General features: G+C 37.7%; 4 protein-coding genes across 4 annotated transcripts; 1 reads left to right on the top strand and 3 right to left on the bottom strand.

Annotated features, from left to right (window-relative positions):
• Positions 1-100: 100 nt before the first annotated feature.
• LOC116131099 (PI-PLC X-box domain-containing protein DDB_G0293730) lies at positions 101-1,434 on the bottom strand. The gene has a single exon (XM_031416740.1). The coding sequence runs from the start codon at positions 1,285-1,287 to the stop codon at positions 331-333; it is 957 nt and encodes a 318-aa protein (XP_031272600.1). The 5' UTR covers positions 1,288-1,434; the 3' UTR covers positions 101-330.
• Positions 1,435-4,339: 2,905 nt separating this feature from the next.
• On the bottom strand, positions 4,340-6,706 carry LOC116131101 (pentatricopeptide repeat-containing protein At2g21090). The gene has a single exon (XM_031416742.1). The coding sequence runs from the start codon at positions 6,605-6,607 to the stop codon at positions 4,799-4,801; it is 1,809 nt and encodes a 602-aa protein (XP_031272602.1). The 5' UTR covers positions 6,608-6,706; the 3' UTR covers positions 4,340-4,798.
• An 8,582-nt stretch (positions 6,707-15,288) lies between these two features.
• Positions 15,289-20,008, top strand: LOC116131097 (translocase of chloroplast 120, chloroplastic-like). The gene is made up of 2 exons (XM_031416738.1): positions 15,289-15,417; positions 15,776-20,008. Exon 2 carries the CDS (start codon positions 15,800-15,802, stop codon positions 19,685-19,687), a length of 3,888 nt encoding a protein of 1,295 aa, XP_031272598.1. The 5' UTR covers positions 15,289-15,417; positions 15,776-15,799; the 3' UTR covers positions 19,688-20,008.
• Positions 20,009-24,896: 4,888 nt separating this feature from the next.
• Positions 24,897-25,544, bottom strand: LOC116131103 (dirigent protein 23-like). Its single transcript, XM_031416743.1, has one exon. The coding sequence runs from the start codon at positions 25,475-25,477 to the stop codon at positions 24,926-24,928; it is 552 nt and encodes a 183-aa protein (XP_031272603.1). The 5' UTR covers positions 25,478-25,544; the 3' UTR covers positions 24,897-24,925.
• Between the last annotated feature and the right edge of the window lie 1,134 nt (positions 25,545-26,678).

Below are 26,678 nucleotides of genomic sequence, written 5' to 3'. Positions count from 1 at the left end.
GGGTTGTGATTATAAGTTTTTTTGGATACAAGCTCCAGATCACTCTTTTTGTCTGAGGTCTTCTGGGTATAAAAAGATGCAGTTTGCAGAATAAAACTTCTTCAAACACCAGCAGTTGAGGAATTTCTATTAATCCAAGTTGAAAGGGAAAAAATTGGAAAAAGAATCGGGAAATATCAAAACTAAAAGTTTCTGCAACGAGCAATAATCACTCACAACCCTTTGTACATCATCCATCAAAAACATATTAACACACAAACAAACAAGTGAATATATGGTAGAAAAATTTGTGATAACCAGCAGAATAAATAATCCAGAAACATAGATTTATTAAGCCTTCCCTTCAATCCTGGCATATGTGAGTCCAACACATGCATCAACAAAATCCTCATCAATGAAATCTGTAGAGAAGATCTGCAACCGATCCACGCATCCCTTGGAGAAGCATTGAGTTATAAACAGCCTGGCATATCCATGAATCCTCCTTGTTACTGGCCTAACACACAATATTGGGTTATCTGCCTGCGGTGTAACAGTGTTCTCCACCCTGTAAAAGAATTTCCTTGATGAAACTGGAGGCTGCTCACTCAAATGCTTCAAATTGTTCTCGAATTTTGTTGATGGCAAGTCAGTGTCAGTCCAATTATCCTTCATGTGCCTGGAACTCCACAAAGGTCCTCCTGCATTCGGCTGAGGTGACTGCCTCGGCTTCCATATACAAATCACTCTCTTTGGCAACAATTCTGCAATCGTTTTACCAAAAACATGATCATCCTGGTGGACTAGAACGTCTCCAAGTTGCTCCACCAAGTACTTGTCAAAATCTGGAGGATCCTTTTGTCCGAATTCTGTCCGGATCTCCAGGATTATAATCTCTGATTCGGTCTCTGATAAAAACTTCTTGATGTCCTTGATCACGACATCAACACTGTAAGTTGCCAGGATCCCATGACAGACCCGACGATTCTCCTGAATCCGAATATCCAGAACACGGGTGCCCCGCACAAGCTGATGATAGATTGACAGGGACTGGCATTGAGCAAAAGGTCGAGATATGCATGGAGTTCCAATCTTATTGGTGGCAGAATCATGAGTTCCAGGCCACACAATCTTGTTTATATGAACTTTCTCAGGATTCAGACCCGCCATCCAATTCTTTCTATCTGGAGGGTGATAATCACACCCTGGAAAGTCAACACCACAACTTTCACAAAGATCACATAAAACTTTCTTCTCTGTGCGGATAGCTTTCCGCCGCTCCATCTGTTTAGAAACAAAAGAACCCATTAGAAGGAAAATCCTGGAATCCTTCTTCCTATTATTATTTCTTTCTTCTTTTTCTTCCTGGAAACAGAACAAGAACAAGTGGTGAAGAGCAAAGATTTGATATAAAGGATTTAATAACACATTGCATTATAATGTTTGATTAGTTGGTTTTTTATTTTTTATTTTTTATTTTATTTTGGAGGTTGCAATCAACACATTGAACTGGCGATTTGGTAAATGGAGAAAGATGTGACATAATGCTCGTCTTTAGCTGGGTGGGGCGTCTTCTTTGCATTATTGGTGGAGAGTTTTTAATTTATTGGTCCATTTGTATGGCTGTCTATATCAGCATGCTAAATATCTTTAAAAATATGGTAATTAAATCTGATTAGGATAACTGCTCATATTCATCTCTTTAAAATTTATATATCTATTTATGAGGTAAGTTGTAACAGATGTGATCAGATTTTAATTTGATATAAATCAATCTTAAATGGTTGGATTGAAATGAAACTGAAAGCTTATCAAATGCTATTCCACCAACATAAATGAAATTTTATCTTGCCACTTGGCCGGCCATTGTTTCCTAATCAAGCTTCCTGGTAGCCTTTCCCATTTTCGGAGTAGGTACAACCAACTCATTGAATAAATAAACACATTTATTGAATAAATAAACACACCTAATCATGACCATAATTGAAGAAAATCCCCCACAATTATGGTTTTTAAAAATGGTAGATCAAAATGATCTTTTTTTTTTTTTTTTTTTTAATCATCAAGGGTTTTTAGGTTAGTTTACATGCAATTAAACTAATCTTTCGATGTCCTAAACCTCTTTTTACTTGAACTCAAGAGCTCATAGAATCTCCTTTTACTCTTTTACTAGACTATCCTATGGTGGTTAACTATGATTTTTATTTTATTTTCAAGCTTCCAGATTTAAACTAAACCCTTTTCCAATGATAAATTTTACCAATGATGCCCAATTCGAGATGGTAGATAAATTTTCTAACTAGTGAAGACACAAAATTTCATCAGTAAAACCATCTCAATCCTGCCTGAAGATTAAAAACTCAGATATTTAGAAAGAGTGATGCTATGGGTACTAATGGATGAGTACTAATATGTGTACTAATTAAAACATAGTACCCGTACTATGCACGTAGTACGGGTACTATGCTTTAATTAGTACACATATTAGTACTCATCCATTAGTACCCAAAGTATTATTCATTTAGAAATTAATACAAGTATTGTTAAACATGCTTTTTGATTATAAAGTAAAAACAATTAAAAATCAGCTACACCTTTATGGATGAAAAGAGGCCCCAACTTAAAAAGGGCATGGATGAAAAGAGTTTCCAACCTGGAAAAGTTATTGATCCACAAAATTCCAAGGAGTTGACTCTGGTCACCTAATGGTGATTATGAATCTTTCCAATCAGATAAACAGAAAAGTAATTAAGAGGCTTGTATTATTATGGCTCATGGGGTCTACCATGTGCATTAACAATTAGTAGTTGAGAGGTTTTGAGTAAAAACAGAGCAAAATCAAAGAGAAATCAGAGAAAGAAGGCAAGAAAATTCTGGAAAGTGCTGGTATTTCATTAAGATAAGCAGGTGTACAATGATGAACTCTTTATATAGAGTTCTAAGAAACAGAATTGTAACAGAATTGATAACTAACTGTTAAGAGTAACAGTGAGTATAACAGCAGCTAAAACGGCCATAACAACTTCCTAACTACCATTCTTAAGCCAAGCTTAGAACAATTTAACTTTTCTAACTTTACTAACATCCCCTCTTAAACCAAGCTCGGATATTCTTGTCAACTTTCCTAACTTTACTAACAACCCCTCTTAAACCAAACCGTCCACTTATTCTGAATTTGTTAACGCATCAGTCTCCTTCTAGCCAGAACACAACATGAAAGTCAGAACAATTTAACTTTTCATAACCAATGATTGACTTTAACAGGAGCTAAAATCTTACATTATGTGATATGCGACAAATGCAAAACAAGCAATAAATATAATTTGAGAAGTAAACAAGAAATGCAACATTCATTTGACAGTGACTCCCCAACAGACGAAAGAGTTAAACTCTTGCTTCCTAAAGAGATTACAGTTTGATTATGAAGAACAAATTGACATATATACAGGGACATATCTTGAGATAGCTTTGCCACTCCCTTGTAATTCACAACAACATTTAGCTACTTCTTGGTTAAGCACAAAGCTAACTACTGAATTTTTATCAGTACTGTAAAACCTGATAATGACATAAAAGACCTGGCAGAGCAGCAGGTCAGGCAAAAATGAAACCATACCAGTAGGAAAATTCTAGATTTCTGATCAAATTAGGAAATGTGAAACTGAAAATGAAACTCTAAAATAATCATTTATCTTAAACTACTAAGAAGTATATACTTTGCTGTTCATCCTTCACCTCTTTATTTGTTTGTAGCTCTGTTCAACAACCAGATGTGCTGAAAATCTTTTGTCAGATAAATCAGCTAAAGATCCACCAAATCCAACATAAATAAACTGGCCACTAGATGATAGAATGACCATTTACCTAGGCAAATCCTAGAAAGTTTTGGACTACAAGACAGAATAAAATTAAACATGTAATCATTAATTTAACAGATTTTCTATAAAGCCATTACTGATAAAAACAAATATTTGTACAGTAGTGGACCAAAGCTGCATATAATGGAATTTATATTCGACAATATACTAGGGGTTATGTTTTACAGAAAGTGGCACTTGTAAATGGTACTTCAAATGATTTGATATATAAAACTAGTAAAGGAGTATTTTAAGTTATTTGGCAAAATAAGCAGCACCTTAAATTGAGAAATGGATATTATGTCAATTATGGCTACTTGTAGTACATAATTTATTCCTTAATATGATTTGCTAATATTATACACTATGTGCCTATACGTTAATGAAAATATCTTAGGCCTTCAGCCAAGGCCACACAACCTGAAAACCATGTTAATAATTTCTAATCAAGCTCAATCTTATATATATCGACTTCAGCAAAGTTCACAACCATAGTCGGTTTGCACAGGGGTTGAGTCAAGCTCAGCCCATCAAATCAAGATTTTTAACCGAAATCACAGATAAAGTGTAAATATTATTAATCCAGGTGATGCAGTAGCACTTCTCCATCTACAAACAACACCATGATGGACAAAACTCAGGTGCTCAAAATATGAGAAAGATTGAAACTGGGAAAACTCTTTACTAACTTTATTGAATAATCAGTTAGAAAAATGCCACAAGATCAAATATATTCTCTTCTATGAGGTCAACTATCTAAACTTTTGGAGTAATCTCTCAATCACATCATTGTGGAGATTAGTCGTATAGAATCTGAAAAAAAAAACAAATAACCTTTGCTCCTACAATACCTGCTCATTGGACAAAGTAACAAAAATGTTACAAGTAATGGATGATTGAGCGGAAATTAGTTCCTGTAGCTCTGCCTCCTTGAACCAAGAAAAGAATAAAACGACAATCATCTACCTTTCTGTATCAAGTGATAGAGCATCATCTTCAAGATGGCCAGCTAACTGTTCCAAAATTGAGTATATTACATCTTTCAAGGGATGCATCCTATCCGATGCGGTAAAAACATGTACCTTATTATCAATTTCTATCCAACTAATTGCTCGCTCTTTCTTCACCCGTCTCTCATCCATAAGGTGTCTTATCTTCTCTACTAAATCCCACCTCCCAAGAGCAGCATATATACTTGAAAGAAGTACATAGGCTGCAGAAGATTGAGGTTCTAACTCAATAAGTTTTTCAGCAGCTTTTCTCCCCCATTCTATATTTCCGTGGATTCTACATGCACCTAGCATGGCATTCCAAACACGACCATCAGGTTTACAAGGCATATTCTCAAGCTGATTCATCAACAGGTCAAAACACCCTGCTCGACCCAAGAGATCGATTAAGCACGCATAATGTTCTTGATCAGGAACAATGCTGTGATCATGGGTCATGGACTCAAAATAACTAAGTCCTTCGTGTACTAAACCTGAATGGCTACATGCATTGAGAATCACAACCAATGTGGTCTTGTTTGGCTTCACACTTGATCTAACCATGTCATCAAACAACTGTATTGCTTCTACACCACACCCATGCTGTGCTAAAGCAGAAATCATTGTGTTCCACAAAACAGGATCTTTCTTATAGTCCATAAAATTGAAAACCTGCCTGCCAACTTCAAGACACCCACATTTTGAATACATGTCAATCAGAGAACTCACAACTATTGTATTGGGTCTAAAATTTGTTCGTATCAAAAAACCATGTATTTGCTTCCCATGCTTAAGTGAAGCTATACTAGAACAAGCACAAAGACAACTACTAAATGTGAATTGATCAGGTCTAATGCGAAGAACCATCATCTTTGCAAATAATTCAAGTGCATCATGCCCTGAACCATTTCTGGCATATCCAGCAATCAAAGCTGTCCATGAAACTGGATTCTTCTCAGGCATCTCATTAAAAAAATTTCTAGCTGACTCCATATCCCCCCATTTCGCATAACCCGAAACCAACGTTGTCCAAGCAAGAACATCCCTAACTTGCATTTCTTCAAACAACCTCCTGGCATTATTCATCTCTCCACACTTCGCATATGAATCTAAAACAGAACTCGAGATCACCAAATTTGACAAAAACCCAGTAACCAAAACCTGCCCATGAACCTGTTTAGTAAGTTTCAACTCCTTCGTTTTTACACACACGGTCAAAACACCAGCGAAACTAAACTCATTGTATCCAATACATAACCTCCTCAACTCTTTAAAAAGCCTTACGCTCTTACCAGCATGCCCACTCCTTGCATAACCTATAATCATCGTATTCCACGAAACCACATCTCTCTCAACCATTTTATCAAACAACTTCTTGGCGGGCCTCATTTGGCCCAATTTAACATACCCAGAAAGCATACCATTATAACTATACAAATTTCTAAAAGACATTTTACTAAACACCTTACATGCGTCTACATCGCTACCGCAATTGAAGTACATGTTTATCAAATGGTTTGATAAAAACGTATTGGGCACTTTGCGCCCAGTTAACTTCAAATGTAAGTGGACCCATTTTCCCAATCTCAAAGACTTTGTTTTGGAACATTCCTGTAAGAGAAAAGCTAGGGTTTGTGAGGGCAAGCGAACGCCTTTTTGAGCTAATAAATCAAGCGAAGAGATAGCTTGATAGAGATGGCCTTGAGAGATAAGATTGAAGATAGATTCAACGAGGCAGATTTTGGGCAGTTTCTTGTGATTAATCGTAAGTGGTGAGGGCATTGGCGGCTCCGGCGAGCATCGCCGGCTGGGAGAGGATGACAGCGACGGTAACCGTGACGGAGTGATTTGTAAGGTTTGTGCTGATGGGCATGGCGGTGAACCGTTGTTTAGTTGAAGGACGAGGAGTTTTGGCCTTATGGGTTTTTCCTAGCTTCGCTTTTTCTGGGCCATTGCGAATTTGGACCTGCTTCATCGGGCCTTTCTTTGATTGTTTGTTGAGTGAATGTTGTACAGGTCGTTTTGGGAATTCTAGACTTACCCTTTTATTTAGTCACTTTAACACGAGACGTTTCGAAATTGTAATATTGAGTCGAGTTCAATATCCATTCCCAATTTTCTAACCGTAAAGGTAACACTACGCTCACAACCTAATCTTATAACCTTAACGTGATAACTAAGTTGATAATTGTTACGTCAGTTCTCACCACACTTAAACACAGTTGTTTCTTAAGGATGGATGACCGTTTCTTCATACATAAACAATAGTAACAATTTCTTATTAATGGACCATTCATTCCTTATTAATGGACGGTTGTTCGTCCTTAAGGAATGAATGGTTGTTTGTTTCTAAGGAACAACCGTTGGTCTTTAAATAATTATCATTCATGTTTAGTCAAAGTCATCAGTTGACATGGTAGTATCAACTCTGCTACCACGTTAGTGTTGTGAGATTAGGTTGTAAACATAGTATTTTTAAACTATAAATCTTGTACTATACTTGTAGGGTTTTTCTAAGACAAGTTTACCTCTATTAATATTTGTTTCATTTTAATTAAGGCATATGTTTCTATTTACTTATTTATTTTTTATTTCAGTTTCATTAGTTGTGCCTTAATACACAATATTGGTGGAGCTTCCTACAAATAATATGGTAAATCGATGAGATTGTTGCATCTTGAAATTTACAATGGATCACTTTAAAGTAGGGCAAGTTGGAATTGAGAAAACTCAAAAGAATATATTACATTTTTTTGGTAACATCAAGGTGGGATATGTCTCTTTTAAGTGTTTGATAAATAAACTTTGCAAGATCTTTCTTTGGAAATGTTGATTTTGTCTCATTAAAATATGCTACATGTGCCTCCAAGGTCGGGAAGAAAAGGGGCATGTGATCAAAATTATTAAATTTACCCAGAATCAATTTAAAAATTTAGGTAAATTAGATTGATTTTATATAATAATGAGTTATGATCAATGTTTCTATAATTTTATCCATATAATATTACACCTTTTTTTTTTTTTTTTAAAGAATATTCGATCAAATATTTAGGGTAATCATAATTGTTGATACATAAATCTGCACCAACCAGAGAATTTTGATTGACCCTGTCGAAAATAGAATAGATGTACGCGTGATTATGGATAACCAGCAGTGGATGAATAATAAATGCAATAAAGTAAATGACAGAAAGATTTTTAAAGTGGTTCGGCAAGTTAGAACTTGAGCCTACGTCCACTGTTATCTTATTGTTTTTGAGAGCTTACAAAGAATAGTATAATTCCTAGGAATACTTTCTTAGAACAATTTCCCAGCACCCCCCACCCGAAAACAAATTATGATGAGTTTATATAGCATCTATTTACATGATAGAGTTGAGATAAGATTCAAATACGTAGAATTAGGAAGTTGCATGATCTTGGGCTACCTTAGTTGGAGTCTAAGTCAATTTGAATATCTTCCTTCCAAATTGAGCCAATCTAAATATCTTCTCTCCTAATAGAGAATTATCCTATCTGGATTGACCGCACAACAATAGCCCTCTAGTTTTTGAAGTGCGATTAGTTTTTACAGTGTGTAATCGCACTTCAAAAACTTATGTCTTTGATTTGGATAGCTATCGCATTATATGCTACAGTCTCGAATTGAAGAACTTGAGTTATGTTTAGCGCGATCTAAGAGATCTGAGAGATCTTGAACACGTGATCTCAAACGAATGAGCAAGCTTATAAGCTTAATCAGGGAGCATGAAGAGCTCGATCTGAGGACGTAAAGAGCTCGATTAGAGGGCATAAAGAGGTCGATCTGAGAGTACGAGGACTTCAATTAGAAAGCGCGAAGAACTTAATCTGAGAGCATAGCTCGATTAGAAACCGTGGAGAGCTTGATCTGAGAGTATTGCTCGATCAAAAAGCGTGGAGAGCTTGATCTGAGAGCATAGCTCGATCAGATAACGTGGAGAGTCTGATTTGAGAGCATAGCTCAATCATAAAGCGTGGAGAGTTTGATCTGAAAGTATAGCTTGATCTGAGAGCATAGCTTGATCAGAAAGCACGGAAAACATGATCTGAGAGCATAGCTCGATTAGAAAGAGTGGAAAGCTTGATCTGAGAGCACGACTCGATGAGAAAACCTGAAGAGCTTGATCTGAGAGCACGGCTCGATCAGAAAGTATGGAGAGCTTGATCTGAGAGCATAACTCGATCTGAAAGCGTGAAGAGCTTGATCTGAGAGCATAGCTCGATCAGAAAACATAGAGAGCTTGGTCTAAGGGCATAGCTCGATCATAAAGCATGGAGAGCTTTATCTGAGAGCATTGCTCAATTAGAAAGCATAGAGAGCTTGAGAGCTAGAGAGTTAGAGAGCTATCTTGAGAGCTTGATAGCTTGGGAGCTAGAGAGTTTGAGAGCTCCTTCTAATATGAGAGATCTGACCACGCAATCTGAGCGATCTGGCCACGCGATCTGAGAGCTCTGATTTGGAACATGCTTTAGTATTTTGATGATAACTTGAGCTATAGACATCGGATTTGGATGATTCTTAGACTGTCGAAAAGCTAACTCGAAGGGCTACAATTTTTATGTTTATTGCTTAGCCAGATTCAGAGTTTATCCTACTCAGATTTTCACATTTGATAACGTGATTCTAGATTACGAAGCTGGGATTTGCTGAAGAAGTTGAGACTTGCTGGAAAAACATGGAGAGCTGTTGTTAATCAGACCCTTCTTCTAGTGCCAAAATGTTGATAAATAAATATGCACTGAAATAAAGAATTTTGATTGACCCTTTTGGAATCGGAATGGATGTGCACGTGATTACGAATAACCAGCAGTAGATAAATAATAAATGCAATAAAGTAAATGGTAGAGAGATTTTTAAAGCAGTTCGGCAAGTTAGAACTTGAGCCTACATCTATTGTTATCTTATTGTTTTTGAGAGCTTACAAAGAATAGTATAATTCCTAAGAAGATTTTCTTAGTACAATTTCCCAGCACCCCTGAAAACAAGTTATGATGAGTTTATATAGCACCCATTTACATGATAGAGTTGAGATAAGATTCAAATACGTAGAATTATGAAGTTGCATGATCTTTAACTACCTTAGTTGGAGTCTAAGTCAATTTGAATATCTTCCTTCCAAATTGAGCTAATCTAAATATTTTCTCTCATAATAGGGAATTATCCTCTCCAGATTGACCGTACAATAGTAATGTTGCAATAATAATTTTGCAGGTAAAATATTTACCAATATGTTAGTAAAAGTCTTGTATTTTACCTATCCACATTAAGTCATTTGTTAAACAAGTGTCCTGAACCTTTATTTCTTTTGTAACCGGGGGTATCTGGGCCAGCTTGCGTACACCTCGACTAATCCCCTAGGTTATCCCTATTAGCAATCGAGGGAAATCGAATTCAACACCTATTGAGTAATACATTTAAAAGTCTCTATTCGACCACCTGGACACCCAAGGGTGGTTAAAATGAAGATGCGAGGCATCGATCCTGAGGCTCTCGCATGCTAAGTGAGCCCTCTATCAACATAGCTACATTTCCTTCATTCCCAAACCATTGTTATTATCACTACTATGCCATTTATTTAAAATTATCTATAATTTTGACCCTTTTATAATCAAAACTTATCTCATTAGTTTATATATATAACTATTATTTTTGTTGATGATTGAGATTTGCATTTGTAACGCCCCGCTTGAGGTACGTTGTTATTGTTTCCTCTTTCGCCCTTAATCGAGTTGGTTTTTGTTATATTTGTTTGTTTGAATGTTATGTTGATTGTTGCCCTGAAATTGGTTGAAAATAGAAGAATTTGAGTGTACCAAGCTTCGCCGGGGCGAAGAAGAATCTTCGCCGCGGCGAAGATGGGTTGAACCAAGGGTGAAACTCTCTGGACAGTTTCGCCGCGGCGACAACTGTCTTCGCCGCGGCGACGGGCCGAATTTCATGTTGGTTGAGTTTTAGACATTTTCTTCCCTAAGGACAATTTGACCCTTCTACCCCTATTAGCAGGAAAAGTGGGGAGTGAATTGTAAGGATTTTACATGGAGATATGTTGATATGGGGGTGAGTTTGTAATGAATCAAAGGATATGGATGGAATTCCCAAAATAGAACAAGGGCAAAAGGGAATGAGTGTGTTAATATTTCATTATAAGGAATTAGAATCAAAGAACCCTTCATTTCTTCTTCTCAAAAACGTGACTCTTCATTCTTCTCCTCCCAATTTCTCTTTTCTTTTGATCAAGGTTTTTCAAGTTTTTGAAGTGTTTTGGGGTAGAAAAGCAACCTAAGGCTTCCTAAGATTTGAGGAGTTATCAAGCTAAACAAGTGAAAGGAAGAATTTGTGAAGTCTCTCCTTAACAAGTAAGTAAAACCCAACCCAAGTTGAGATTCATGAAATTTCTTGATTAGGGTTTTGATAGAAAGATGTATGTATGTGATGATGTGCATGAATATGCCATGTATGGAGTATTGAATGGAAATTTCTATGCTTTGTGAATGTTCTTACTTTGCAAATTTGAGAAATGGGTGTTGGTTTGGCAAGGTAGTTGAGATGAAGTTTAAGGGGTATTATGAATCCCCTTTTTGGAAGTGTTTTCTATGGCAGGCTTTGTGGCTTTGTGAAGGGGTTTTTCCCCATTTTGGATGGTTGGAAAAGTTTTAGATCATGGCTATGATATAGTTTTATAGTGCCATGAGTTGTTTGATGAAATGCCTATAGAGGTGAGTGTTAGTAATGAACCTTAATTCTTGCAACATTGCATGTTGGCATTTCACAAGTGCACTAGTAGAGATGAATCATCCATGTGCATTGTTATATGCATTGAAAAGTGACCAAGAAAGAGTAGGAAACTTTGTGTATAGAAATTCCCTTTGGTAGAGAGCTTAGTGGGTAAATTACTCTACGGGGAGAGAGCATGAAAATGCACAATAGAATGAGTTAGAAGAGTAGTATAGTTGGGATGATGCTTTGTGATCATCACCGACCGTTATGGGATCGGATTGATGCTTTGTGATCATCATCCGATAAGCCATAGAGATGGGTCGATGCTTAGTGATCGTCACCCAATGGTAGAATAGAAATGGGTAGATGCTTTGTGACCACTACCGATTAGTTAAGAGATATGTAGGTTGATGCTTTGTGATCATCATCCAACGGCTAGTAGAAGCGGGTTGATGCTTTGTGATCATCCCCCGATAGTGACTAGAGACGGGTAAATGCTTGGTGATCATTACCCAAATTCATGAGGAACGGGTAGGTGCTAGGTGATCTCCACCCGATAGTTAGGAGAAACCGAGTTGGTGCTTTGTGATCCTCACTCGGTAGTCATAAGAAAGGGTTGGTACTGTGTGAATTCCGCCCGGTAGCCATAGAAAGTGAGATGGTGCTGTGTGAACGCCATCGGCCGTACCTCCGGTAAGATGAGGCCGTGATGTTATTAGAAACAGAAATAGAAACAGATTAGAAAAGGAAAGAATTAAGAATCACACACGGGGACAGACAGATAGAGAGTTTACTTACTGAGCATTATTTGTGCTCACCCCGTTATTTTCCTTTGTGGATGCAGGTTCTAGGTGATGGTGCGGTTGGAGGGGCGTCGGCGCGCGAGGAGCAATAGCTACACTGTTCCCCTATTTGGTCTTTTGAAATGCACTTTTGTAAACAGTAACTTTTGTGTATAAAAGACATGGAATTGTAATGAAAAGAAAACTTTTTGGGCCCAATTTTCCATTGTTAATTGCATGCATTGTACTAGTTTTCAGTAGGTGTTACAGCATTTAATATGTACGTTTATAATGTTTATCAATTATGCATGTTTTGCTGTTCTATATTTATTATTTGAGTAAGTTGATTATAGATAAAAAGCTCATTAACCTATTAATTAATTGGGAGAACAACATTTTCCCACCCAAGGTTTGGCGAAACGACACTTTCCCACCCATCAAGTTTCAAAATGACACTTTCTCACATTTCATCAGGTTCTGTTAGTGTTTTCTGTTAATATTTGACTAAAAGACAAAAATACCCTTAAATAGTTTATTATAAATTAAAATTTAGTTAAGTGAAAGTCTTTATTTAAGTGTAAAGATGCTTTTTTTCCTTTGTTTATTTAATTAATTAAGAATATTAACTATTAAGATTTTTTATGTTAATTAATAAAAATGAAAAACATTATATTAGTAGATTATTGAATAATAGTGATGAGATATTTATGACATTATAAATAAATAAATATGTAGACCATTTAACTTTAAACAATTTCATAACATTACTCTTAACTTTTTAGTTGGAGCTAACTATTTTTTATTTTTTGACTTTTTAATATCTTACTTTTTGGCTAATTCAAAAAAAAAAAAAGTTATAAAATCAAATATTTAAGGTTATTTTCATCTTTTTAGTCAAATATTAACAGAAAACATAACAGATTTTAACGAAGGGTGGGAAAGTGTTATTTTAAAACTTGATGGGTGGGAAAGTGTTATTTTGTCAAACCTTGCGTGGGAAAATGTCATTCTCCCTAATTAATTAGCCTAAAGTTTTTCTCCTTAGGCTAAACCTGTCCAAATCTCTCGACCCAATTCACCAATCAAGAAGAGATGGTCCACACATTGTGTAATCACAACATCCTTTATCTCTTAATAGGCTATTCACATCTTATTATTTCTACATTATTAATAAATATAATTTGTTTAATCAAGTTGGATCACCAGAAGCTTCTATCATCAAATAAGGATAATCAATGTATAATTAACCGACGAATTATCGTTCTTCCATTGTTTTACCTTTAATTTGTTATTGTTAAGTCATTATCACATAATTGTTGATGAATCGTGGATAGCCCGTAGGTAAGGACGAACTAAACTGGGGACCACAGGAGGCTCGGACATCTCAGTTACTGGAAAATAAAAAAATAAAAATGGCTTTATGTTTCTAAGTTCGATTCCCCACTAGACGTATCTTCCCCCATGATTTAACTGGCGGCTGCAGGAGGCTCGGACACTTTAGGTGCATTTAGTTTATTATTCCATACCCTATTTTCAATCTTATTTCTAAAATATTTATTTATTTAATTATTTAGAAAATACTATTATATAATTTTAATTATTTTTACACTCTGTAAGTTTATTAATTTCATTAAATATCTTCAGAAAAAAATTTAAAAATTAATAAAAATACCCTCATCCATCCATAGTTGCTAGATTCCGACAACCATTATTGGTGGTAGCCGGAATCTATCAAAACAACCTACAAACAACCGAAACTGGCTGGTAATTCACTGATCTGGCCTTTTGCGACTGTTGACGACTAGATTTGGCCGTCGATTTGACATTTTCCGGCTAGATTCGTGGTGGATCTGGCCGAAAAAGGCCAAATCAACGCATGTCCGACCAGATCCGATCGATCTGCGTCGTAACGCCAGATTCTGACTAGATTCTAGCAGTGGTGGTCGGAATTTGGCACTGTAGGTGGGTGAGAGTGTTTTTGTCATTTTACAAAATTTTTATATATTGACGTGTTTAGTTAAATTAGAAAACCTAAAGGTTTTTTTTGTTAATTTTTAAATTTTACCTTGTGATAATCACCCTATTCAACTATCAAATATTATTTCCAAAATTCTATCCAAAATAACAAACCAAACGCATCCTTAGTTACTGAAAAAAAAAAAATGACTTCATGTTGTTATTGAAAAGTATAAATTATCCAATATTTTCAAGGGATTTTGATAATTATAAAAATGTATATAATACTTTTCAATAATAGCGTATGGTTTTTTTTTTTTTAATAACTGAGATATCCAAGCTTGTTTGTATATACTTCAATTAATCTCGAGATCTATTGAATACCCTACCAATCAAATATTTCAGAAAAGCTACAAATATGATAAGTGACCCGAAGGTGGTTTGAATCTAGAAAACCAATAAAAAGAGTAAATTTTATTAATTACCAGACCAACCCTGCTATACGTATACGTTTTGATAAATATAGAAATGGCTTTAATTGTTTTGTAAAATTTGTAAGATATTTTTACTAAAAAGCTCGTATTGGAAAATAAAAAAATCACTAAATTCTAATAGGAGAAGGTCAAATTGACCATCAATTCTATGCATTATTCATATAAAAATTAAGAGGAAGAAGACATTTTACATGTTGATAATCAAAATTGTTCCTCAATCAATCATCAATCATATCAAATCAAATCAAATCAACGGCCCACATTGTTCCACAAAGATCCACCACGTGACAACCCAACAGTGACCGTAAGTGTCTTTAAAATAAACAGGTGACCTTTTTCCGCCTCGTCACGTCCACGTCAGCATGATTTGGCGCCTTTCACGTTGATACCAATGAAACCATCTCACACCGTCCGATCAAACCCAGAAATCATTCTCAACCGTCCATCAGACTCTTATCTTCTAACCATCCCTCTAACATGGCAACCAAAACCCTCCAAAGCCCAAGTTACTAGATATCAAATAAACACATGAAAGCCGATTCTTTACACTGAAACTAACTGCCCCTTTTCATCTCTCTCTTTATAAATTATTCTCTCTCTCTCTGGCAGCCACAAATACAGGTAAAGTTTTCCTTTTTTTTTTTTTTTAGGTGGGTTATTTTCTAATTTTAGTTTTAAATGTTTACTTTTTATTGAATGACCGAAAAGTTTCTGACTTGATTATAAGTCTTGCATAATCCTTAATGAAAACATATGAAAACGCTGTAAAGATCTGTTATTTTTTAGTTGATTATTGTAATTAGTTATGGGAAAAGAGAAAGATCTGTTTTTTAATTGAGATACATATTGTTTTTGAATCGGAGATGAATTATTGTTGTAGGGTTTTGATTTGGTGGGTTTTTTTGATGGTTGTAATGGGTTTTTATTGATTTTTAATCTGTTTGGTTAAATGGGTTTTGGTGGTTTTTCTTGAATCTAGGGTTTTGAAGCTACAATATTGAAAATGGAAAATGGGGTTAATAAGCCTGTAGAAGTTGGAGTTGATGAGCCTGTAGAAGTTAGGGTTGGGGATGAGAAAGTAGAGGAGAGGGTTCAGGTGGGCTCTGATGAGTCAGAAGATGTAGAGGAGGTCTTTGAGGAGGCGGTTGGTACAAATGACCACGCACTTGATCAGGAAACAAAAGATGCATCAGGAGATGATCATCTTGTTGTTGGTGATTCAGGGTTCCCAGTGATTAATGACAATTCTAGTGTAGGTGGTGAAATGGAGAGTTTTGAGGAGGCTCCTGCTGTTCCTGGTGAGGCTAGGAATGTGGATGAGGCTGAGGATGAAGTGGAAGATACGGTAGAAGGGGAGAGTGTTAATGGGGTTGCAGTGCCTGATAAGATTGATGAGGGAGGAACTGTGGGGGAAGTTGTGAGTGGTGAATTGAAAGATGGAGTGGAGGTTCCAGATAAGATTGATGAAGGAGGTACTGTGGGGGGAGAGGTGAGTGGTAAATTGAATGAGGGAGTGGTGGTATCTGAGGTCGGTGCAAGAGTCGAAAGTGAAGTTCTGAAGGTAGGGGTTGAGAGTCCCGAAAATGGGGATTCTGATAAAGTGAATTTTGAGGAATCACCAGTTCATGCAAAATTGGAAAATGGAAATCCCATGGGTGGAAAAGATAGAGAAATTGAGTTGAATGGGGACATTCTGCCTGCAGATGGTGAGAGTGGAGAATTGAAGGAGGGTAAATTTGTTGTTGAATCTCAAGATCAGAAGGCTGCAGAGCGTATTGATTCAGCAGCTGTCTCTCATATGGGGCTTCTAGATGATAAGGTTGAAGAACTGAATGATAAAATGACTAGTCTGAATGAAGAGCATCAGATAAATGAGACTGAGGAATTGAGAGATGCTACATCTGGGGTAGGTGCTGCACAAGCTAATGGTGTGAATGGAGAAGTGAAAGATATTTCCACTGAACTTGATTCAGAGCATCAGGAGGAGGCTTGCAAACTGGAAGGCACTTTAGCTGACTTGCCTAAAGACGCTGTGGAAGGGACAGTGACTCCAGAGATTGGAGGCTCACCTTCTTTACAGAAAACTACAGATGAGGGGAATGAGAATATTCAGGTGGGTACAATTGATTTAAGCACTGATTCTCAACCTCAAAGTGCAGGTGAAATAGTTAAAGAGGTTCATGTTGGGGCTGAAGTGCCTGAAAAGAAAGCAGAAAAGGATCGGGAAGAGAATCAGAAAAGTAGTCAAGTAATAAGAGAATGTGATATTCGACCTGCATCTGAGATTGCTTCTTCAACTTCAAGCTCAACAAATCCTCCTCCTACCCATCCTGCGTCAGAGATTGCTTCTTCAACTTCAAGCTCAACAAATCCTCCTCCTAACCATCCTGCGGCAGAGATTGCTTCTTCAACTTCAAGCTCAACAAATCCTCCTCCTAAACATCCTGCGTCAGAGATTGCTTCTTCAACTTCAAGCTCAACAAATCCTCCTCCTAACCATCCTGCGGCAGAGATTGCTTCTTCAACTTCAAGCTCAACAAATCCTCCTCCTAAACATCCTGCGTCAGAGATTGCTTCTTCAACTTCAAGCTCAACAAATCCTCCTCCTAACCGCCTTGCACCTCCAGCTGGCCTTGGGCGTGCTGCCCCGCTTTTGGAACCTGCACCTCGAGTCGTGCAACAGCCTCGTGTAAATGGAGCTGTATCCCATACACAAACCCAGCAAATTGAAGACCCTAGCAATGGGGAGACTGAGGAGTATGATGAAACTCGTGAAAAACTTCAGATGATCAGGGTAAAGTTCCTGCGTCTTGCGCATAGGCTTGGACAGACTCCACATAATGTTGTTGTGGCTCAGGTCTTGTACAGACTGGGATTAGCTGAGCAGCTGCGAGGGAGAAATGGTGGTCGTGTTGGTGCCTTCAGCTTTGACCGTGCAAGTGCCATGGCAGAGCAGCTTGAGGCAGCTGGGCAGGAACCGCTTGATTTCTCTTGTACAATTATGGTACTTGGAAAGAGTGGAGTTGGTAAAAGTGCAACCATTAATTCGATATTTGATGAAGTTATGTTCAATACTGATGCTTTTCAGATGGGTACAAAGAAAGTTCAGGATGTTGTGGGCACTGTGCAGGGGATTAGGGTACGGGTTATTGATACTCCAGGCCTTCTACCTTCCGGGTCAGATCAACGACAGAATGAGAAGATCCTTCACTCTGTTAAACGTTTTATCAAGAAAACACCCCCAGATATTGTGCTGTATCTTGATAGGTTGGACATGCAAAGCAGGGATTTCGGTGATATGCCTCTATTACGCACCATCACTGAAATATTTGGACCATCTATATGGTTTAATGCAATTGTGGTTCTGACACATGCAGCTTCTGCTCCACCTGATGGCCCGAATGGTACTGCCTCTAGTTATGACATGTTTGTCACTCAACGTTCTCATGTTGTCCAGCAAGCCATTCGGCAGGCAGCTGGGGACATGCGGCTCATGAATCCTGTTTCATTGGTGGAGAACCACTCTGCATGCCGAACAAATAGGGCTGGGCAGAGAGTCCTGCCAAATGGTCAAGTTTGGAAGCCTCATTTATTATTGCTTTCTTTTGCATCAAAAATTCTGGCTGAAGCAAATGCCCTTTTAAAGTTGCAAGATACTCCACCTGGGAAGCCCTCTACAACTCGATCAAGGGCTCCTCCTTTACCATTCCTTCTTTCATCCCTCCTCCAATCAAGACCACATGTTAAACTGCCCGAGGAGCAGTTTGGTGATGAGGACAGTCTAGATGATGAGTTGGATGAATCATCAGAATCTGAAGATGAATCAGAATTGGATGAATTGCCACCATTTAAACGTTTGACGAAGGCCCAGGTGGCAAAGCTTTCTAGATCTCAGAAGAAGGCATATTTTGATGAGTTAGAATATAGGGAAAAACTATTTATGAAGAAGCAGTTGAAAGAAGAAAAAAGGCGACGGAAGATGATGAAGAAAATGGCAGCTGCAGCTCAAGATCTGCCAAGTGACTACAATGATAACGTAGAGGAGGAAAGTGGTGGTGCAGCATCTGTGCCAGTTCCTATGCCAGATTTAGCATTACCTGCTTCTTTTGACTCTGATAATCCCACTCACCGGTACCGTTATCTTGATTCGTCCAACCAATGGCTTGTGAGGCCTGTTTTAGAAACTCATGGTTGGGATCATGATGTTGGTTATGAAGGTATAAATGTAGAAAGACTGTTTGTTGTTAAAAACAAAATTCCAGTATCATTTTCTGGCCAGGTTACAAAGGATAAGAAGGATGCCAATGTGCAAATGGAAATGACCAGTTCTCTAAAGCATGGCGAAGGGAAAGTAACATCTTTAGGTTTTGACATGCAGACTGTTGGAAAGGACTTAGCTTATACGCTGCGTAGTGAGACAAGATTTAGTAATTTTAGGAGGAATAAGGCAACAGCTGGCCTCTCGCTTACACAAATGGGTGATTCCTTATCAGGTGGCATGAAAGTTGAAGACAAATTGATTGTGAACAAACGATTCAGGGTGGTTATGACTGGTGGTGCTATGACCAGTCGTGGTGATGTTGCTTATGGAGGTAGTTTGGAGGCCCAGTTGAGAGATAAGGACTATCCTCTTGGTCGTTCACTGTCAACTCTTGGGCTTTCTGTCATGGATTGGCATGGTGACCTAGCCATTGGATGCAATATACAGTCCCAGGTACCTATTGGACGATCAACAAATATGATTGCTCGAGCCAATTTGAATAACAGAGGGGCAGGACAAGTCAGTATTCGCTTTAATAGTTCAGAACAGCTTCAATTAGCATTAATTGGCCTCATTCCTCTATTGAAAAAGATGTTTGGTTATCATCAACAAAATCAGTTTGGACAATGATGAAAATTAGGTTTACATGTTCTGCTGTAGCCTTGCGGTCATAGGATAAACAATATTTGAAATGGCCATTTCCCAATGGTCATCACCAAGAGGGAGTGAATGTAAGATGTGGTTTCTTCTTTCTTTCTTTCTTTCTTTTTCATCTGGTTATAGAGATTGTAGTTTATTTGTTAGATATTTGCATATGATGATTTTTGTTCCTATTAAGCCATTGGATGAGCATTGCCTTTTGTTCAGTCATGCTTCTGACTAGAATAAGTTTCTCCTTTGGTTGTACACGTTGATCTGTATTTCAGAACTAGTTGTCACTTGCCATCTTTACATTCTTTGTTGCATTTCTCTTCCCAATTTCTGTAGCACATTAGTTTTAGGCTAACATAAATTCTCTTTGATTTAGTTTGTCGGCGTTCATGTAACTTGGAACTTTATGGCTACATGAGTTCATCATGCTCATTTAAATTTTTGTTTCTTAATCTATCCCAAATGCATGTATTGGATATAAAATATATGTAAACCAAAATCGCATCAAGTGCAGAGTTTGTGGAGATGAATTTTCTTGTTGATAATCCCATGAGTTTCTTTAATCCAAGGAGTTTGTGTTCTTATGCTTTCGTAGTGGCATAAGAACACAACTTCTTCGATTGCTCTGATGGAGTCCACAAACTGAAATGGTACAGAGCAATGTATGATTGGTAGTGGTGATTCCTTGAGCAGTCTTCTCTAGACTCCACTGTGTGGGGCAAATGGGACCTGTGGATGTCAGTAGAGAGACTCAGCCATTTGCATTTTCCTCTCAAACCCAGTAAACCATGTGCACTGACACACTTGCATTTTCTCTTTGTAACTTGCTAATAATTGGAAACCGCCATTAGGTATAGTCTCCCAACAATATGTCAAGGATTTGTCGTGTAACGTCACACACACACACACACACACACACACACACACACATAGATATACTATATATATATTGTTTAGGTCACTTTACTCGTATTTTAATTAATCCTTTGAGATCCTGGAAATATAGATCGGATAAGAGTTCTAGTATTTACCTTTATTAGCACTTGGGGAATGATTCAAACTCAAGACTTTTTGAGTAATATATTCAAGAGTTTCTATTGAATCACTCAGACTTCGTTTGGTTCATATATTGGGAAAACTTTTTTAGTTTTCCCAAAAAAGTTTAGTTTGTTTCACCTATTTTCCAAAATATAATTCTAAAATTTTTAATTTCCTTTAAACCCCCTAAATTTGTTAATTTAACTAAACAACCCCTAATTTTTTTTTTTAAAAAGTTGACAAAAATGTCTCAGCAACCCAAATTTACCAGATTTTGGCCACCACTGTTGGAAGTTGGCCGGAATCTGGTGTAATGGTGCACTACCGGCTGAATATGGTCGGTAGTGCGTCGATCTAGCCTTTTCCGGCCAGATCCACGGTGGATCTAGCTGGAAAAGGCTAGATCCACGGCCAAAGATCTGGCCATCAACGGCCAGATCTTTGGCTGTTGACAGTCATCAACGACGACAGGGATAGGGTCGTCGTTGACCATCAACGGCGATCGTATCTTTGGCCATCGTTGACGACCAAATGCGGCTAGATCTGGCCGTCAATGGCCAGATCTAATCGCGGATCTAGCCTTTTCCAGCTAAATCCACGGTGGATTTGGCCTTTTCCGGCCAGATCCACGATGGATTTGGCCGGAAAAGGCCATATCGATGCACGACCGGTAATATCGAGCCGATCATACACCGATATGGCAACTCCGGCCACTCTTCGATGGTGGTGGCCGGTTGTCCATATTTATGAGTGGATTGGGGGTGTTTTTATTAACTTTGAATATTTTATTATAGGGGTGTTTAGTAAATAAATAAACATAAGGGGTATTTATATTAATTTTTAAAATTCTACATCGTAATACCCACCTAATTTAACTTTTTTCAAAAGATTATTCTAAAAACTACCCAATAATGAACCAAACGAAGCCTCAACTATTCAGAAGTAGTTAACTTTAAATATATTTCATAGAAGAAATTATTGATGATGAAATATATTTACCAAATCCAAGTGAGAATAGATTGATCAAACAGAAACCACCTGGCTTTTACACATGCCCAGATGGACCACTACTGACATCTTCAATGTTTATATTTAGTCTAAACTCCTGTCAATTCTCTCAATTTATANTCTAGAATTTTTAATTTCCTTTAAACCCCCTAAATTTGTTAATTTAACTAAACAACCCCCAATTTTTTTTTAAAAAGTTGACAAAAATGCCCCAGCAACCCAAATTTACCAGATTTTGGCCACACTATCGGAAGTTGGCCAGAATCTGGTGTAATGGTGCATTACCGGCTGAATATGGCCGGTAGTGCGTCGATCTAGCCTTTTCTGGTTAGATCCACGGTGGATCTAGCTGGAAAAGGCCAGATCTACGGCCAGATCTTTGGCTGTTGACAGTCATCAACGACGACAGGGATAGGGTCGTCGTTGACCATCAACAGCGACTGTATCTTTGGCCATCGTTGACGACCAAATGCGACCAGATCTGGCCGTCAATGGCCAGATCTAGTCGCGGATCTAGCCTTTTCCAGCCAAATCCACGGTGGATTTGGCCTTTTCTGGCCAGATCCGCGGTGGATTTGGCCAGAAAAGGCCATATCGATGCAAGACCGATAATATCGAGCCGATCATAAACCGATATGGCAACTCCGGCCACTCTCCGGCGGTGGTGGCCGGTTGTCCGTATTTATGAGTGGATTGGGGGTGTTTTTGTTAACTTTGAATATTTTATTATAGGGGTGTTTAGTAAATAAATAAACATAGGGGGTATTTATATTAATTTTTAAAATTCTACATCGTAATACCCACCCAATTTAACTTTTTTCAAAAGATTATTCTAAAAACTACCCAATAATGAACCAAACGAAGCCTCAACTATTCAGAAGTAGTTAACTTTAAATATATTTCATAGAAGAAATTATTGATGATGAAATATATTTACCAAATCCAAGTGAGAATAGATTGATCAAACAAAAACCACCTGGCTTCTACACATGCCCAGATGGACCACTACTGACATCTTCAATGTTTATATTTAGTCTAAACTCCTGTCAATTCTCTCAATTTATAGTCAATTATCTCCACTCTTTTAAAAGCCGGACCGAACTTGCCGGTCTAATCAGTTGGACCGTGAACCGGTTACGTGTCCGGTTCAAGTCAACATAAAACCCGTTATTGCGTAATAAACCGCTTTAACCCATCATTGGACCGTGTAAACAGTGCTGGACCGTCGGTCCAACCAGACAGAAAGAAAAACCGGCCCAATCTAAAAAATGAAAAAACCCTAAATGTCTCACTTTCTCCCTTTGCGCTGCGCATTTCTTCTTCCTCATTTCCTCTACGCACAAAAATCTCTGAAAAAATTTGAATGAAATCGCGAAAATCTGAAAAATATCACAAATCAAAACTCAATCTTGTTGAAATCGTAACCATCCCTTGCGGAAATCACAACCATTCGTTGCTGAAATCGATCGCAACTCTAGTCTCTGAAATCGCGACGACGCATTCCTCCCTAGCCGGAAATCGACAACGCGTTCCTACCTCGCCGGAAATCGACGCATGAAGGCTGATTGGCATGCATGTCTTGACAATCCAATTTGATTCAAGGTGAGTTGTAATCTTCGGGACCTTTGTTGTGAAATCTGAAATGTGTGCTTTCTCTGTCCTTTTTTAATAGAGAGTAAGTTTGACTGTTTTAGCTACAATTTATTAACAGAATTCGCATCCCATTATCCGGGCAGTACTGGATATTTTATTGTACAATTTTTAAGCAACTGTTTGTTTGGTGTCGTTGCTGTTTGGGTGGAAGTGATGTATGGAGATTATTTTTGGCATAGAATTGTTTCTAACTTTGTTTGGTGCTATTGGTGTTTGGGTGGAAGTGATGTATGGGAAGTATATATTACAATCTTAGTACTCTCAGATTACCATTTCTGAATGATGCATTGCAGATAGTGGATTGTTTGTGAATTTTGGTAACATTTTGCCATATGGATTCAATCATTTGAAGGTGTGTCTTCGGATGTCCTTCAAGCTCTGTGATTTCCAAACTTATGAATTATTTTTGCCTTGGTTGTTATATAATTTTATTTGTATTAATAAGAGGCATTTTCAGAACTAGAATTCAAGCCACTGTATAACTTTTATATGCAAATAAAAAGATCTACTTTATGTTTATTTTATCATTTTTGCTTTTGTTTTGAAATAGTGGGAATCCAGATTTTGAAATTTTACTAATCCCTTTTATCATTTGGAAGCCATAAACTGTCCATGCTTTAGTGTAAAGAATTGGGGATAATGTACAATCCCAGTTTGTAGCCATTACACAACTTATTTACATGGGTGTTGTAAATATTTTAATCTTGTAGTTTTTGTAATACAAATAAAGTTTCAACAAGTCAATTATAATGGTTGGGAGGCCAGCTTTTAATTACTCAACTTATTGGAAGAGGAATTCGAAATGTTAGGTTAGCACTTAGTATATAATAGTATGATTTTAAAATGTGTTGATGTCATCATGATGTATGATGACATCACTAGTCCAACAGACGGTCTAATCGGTTGGACCGGTTGAACCATGACCCAGCCAGCAGAACGGATTACCCTCCGGTCCGGTTTTTAAAACAATGATTATCTCTGGCTGATGGATCTCATTCATTATGGAATTCATTGATCAGACATAAAACTTTGCACCAACATCTTTAAAGGTTTAATTGAAATCAAATTTTAGTTTACCATAATTAATCTGCGACCAAAATGATCTAAGGAATCCCAGCCCTGTCATTATATTGTCGCCACGCCTTATATTTGTAAATTTTGTATCACTGGCCCAATAGGCTGTTACCATGCGAGGAAAGCTGTAATTAATGTTCATCAATGGTGGTTCAGCAAGGCTTTTAATTTTATGATGCATGAAAGAATATATGGGCCAGGTGTAAGTTGCTGGTGCATTATGCATTCAACAAAAGCTGGTTAAGAAATGGACGCTGACTGCAGTCTAAATTAGGTTACCAACACATAAAACTAATAACAAAGTCATCGTAAAATGAACAGTAATCTCGTATTCAGGAAAAAAAAAAATTTATTTATTCAAATACCAAACTAGTTAAACACTATAAATGTAAGCATAATATGTCAATAATATAAATATTATAGAAGAAGCTAGACATACAAGTCCTAGTGAACAACTGTAACATTGTATCCAACAATGGCATCACCGGTGGTAAGATCAAACCAATACGTCTTGGCAATTGCATACCCACGTGCCAGTCGGAAAATACCGGTGCCACCGACGATGGGCATCTCCCGAACGGGATTCATTGCCCTATTGTTACCAAGGAGGCTGATAGAGCTGCCATTATAGATATCATCTGTGAACACAAAGCTCATGGACATGACTAGACCAAGTTCATCCTGGCAAGCTGACCCGTAAAGCCCTTGAGCCCGCCCCAAGAGCTTGGACTTCGGATCCGGAGTTTCTGTCAACGGATCATCTACCATCATCACCACACCAAAAAGAGTTGGTGATTTATCAGTGCCAGTGGCCTGAGCCACCCTAACAGCAGTTGGGTTCTTCCCACTTAGTGTGTCATGGAAGTAGAATCGCAAATTGGTCACCGTCTCTTTTTCAGTCACGAGCTTCTGAGCCCAAGTTTGAGCCATTCCAGGGACGGCTGCCATTTCCAGGGTGACGATGAGCAGCAAAATCACTACCCCGAACTTTGCCATATTCTTATTCAAAGTCTTGAAAAAAGAATGGTTGTGAGAGCTCAGAAACAAGAAGGAAAGGGCTATAGACAACTTTATAGAGTAATGTGGCTTTGCAAAGTCTAATTATATATATATAGGACGGCATGGGAAAGATTATTCAAAGGCTGTTTAACTACAAAAGGTCATTTACATAAAGTTTTATTCTTTATTTTATGACGAATTGTGGAAAAGTCTTGGGCTCCGTTTGGTTCACAATTGAGTGTTTTTGGGAAAAGTTTTCTGAAAAAAGTAAAAAAAAAGTTGAATTGGACGGGTATTACGATGTAGGATTTATAAATTAATAAAATACCCCCTATATTTTTTTATTTACAGAACAACCCCCTATAATAAAATCTTAAAAGTTAACAAAAACACCCCAACCCAATGTCAAATATGGACACCGCGGCCACCATCGCCGGAGGGTGGCTGTCACCTTATTGACGCATGACCGGCTGGATCTTGCCGGTCGTGCGCCGATATGGCCTTTGCCGGCCAGATCCACGGTGGATCTGGCCGACAAAGGCTAGATTTACGGCCAGATCTGGCCGTATTTTCTCATCAACGACGACCACAACGGTCGTCGTTGACGACCTTTTTGTTGCCGTCGTTATAAACCGTTACGGCCAAAGACTGGCCTTTTTCGGCCAGATCCACCGTGATCTGACCGGAAAAGGCTAGATCGGCGCACTACCGGCCAGATTCAGCCGGTAGTGCGCCATCCTAACAGATTCGGCCATTTTCCGGCAGTGGTGGCCGGAATCTGGTAAATATGAATTACTGGGTGTTTTTGTAATTTTTAAAAAATATTTAGGGGTATTTAATTAAATTATCAAATTTAAGGGGTTTAAAAAAAGTTGAATAATATTGGGAGTGTATTCCCAAAAATCAAAGATTTTGGGTATTTTACTGTTTAACTTTTTTGGGAATGTAAAAGTAGTATTCCCAATTGGCAACCAAACGGAGCCTATACTTCCAATAATAGATGAATCAATTAGAAGAGAGAAAATTTTATAGCTATAGTCTTTTCCATTCTTTTTTCAACGCATCATATTATGCGAGAGAATTAATGAAATATGAGACAGATCTTGAACTTTTCTCTCAATGTTTTGACATGCTAATTCTTTCAATTATTTCTCTTATTCAATGGTAGTGGATGGATCATTATGTACTTATTTAACAT

The sequence above is a fragment of the Pistacia vera genome, unplaced genomic scaffold, assembly GCF_008641045.1.
Source record: "Pistacia vera cultivar Batoury unplaced genomic scaffold, PisVer_v2 Contig229, whole genome shotgun sequence".
Lineage (NCBI taxonomy): Eukaryota > Viridiplantae > Streptophyta > Magnoliopsida > Sapindales > Anacardiaceae > Pistacia > Pistacia vera.
This window is presented reverse-complemented; position numbering and strand designations above follow the sequence as displayed.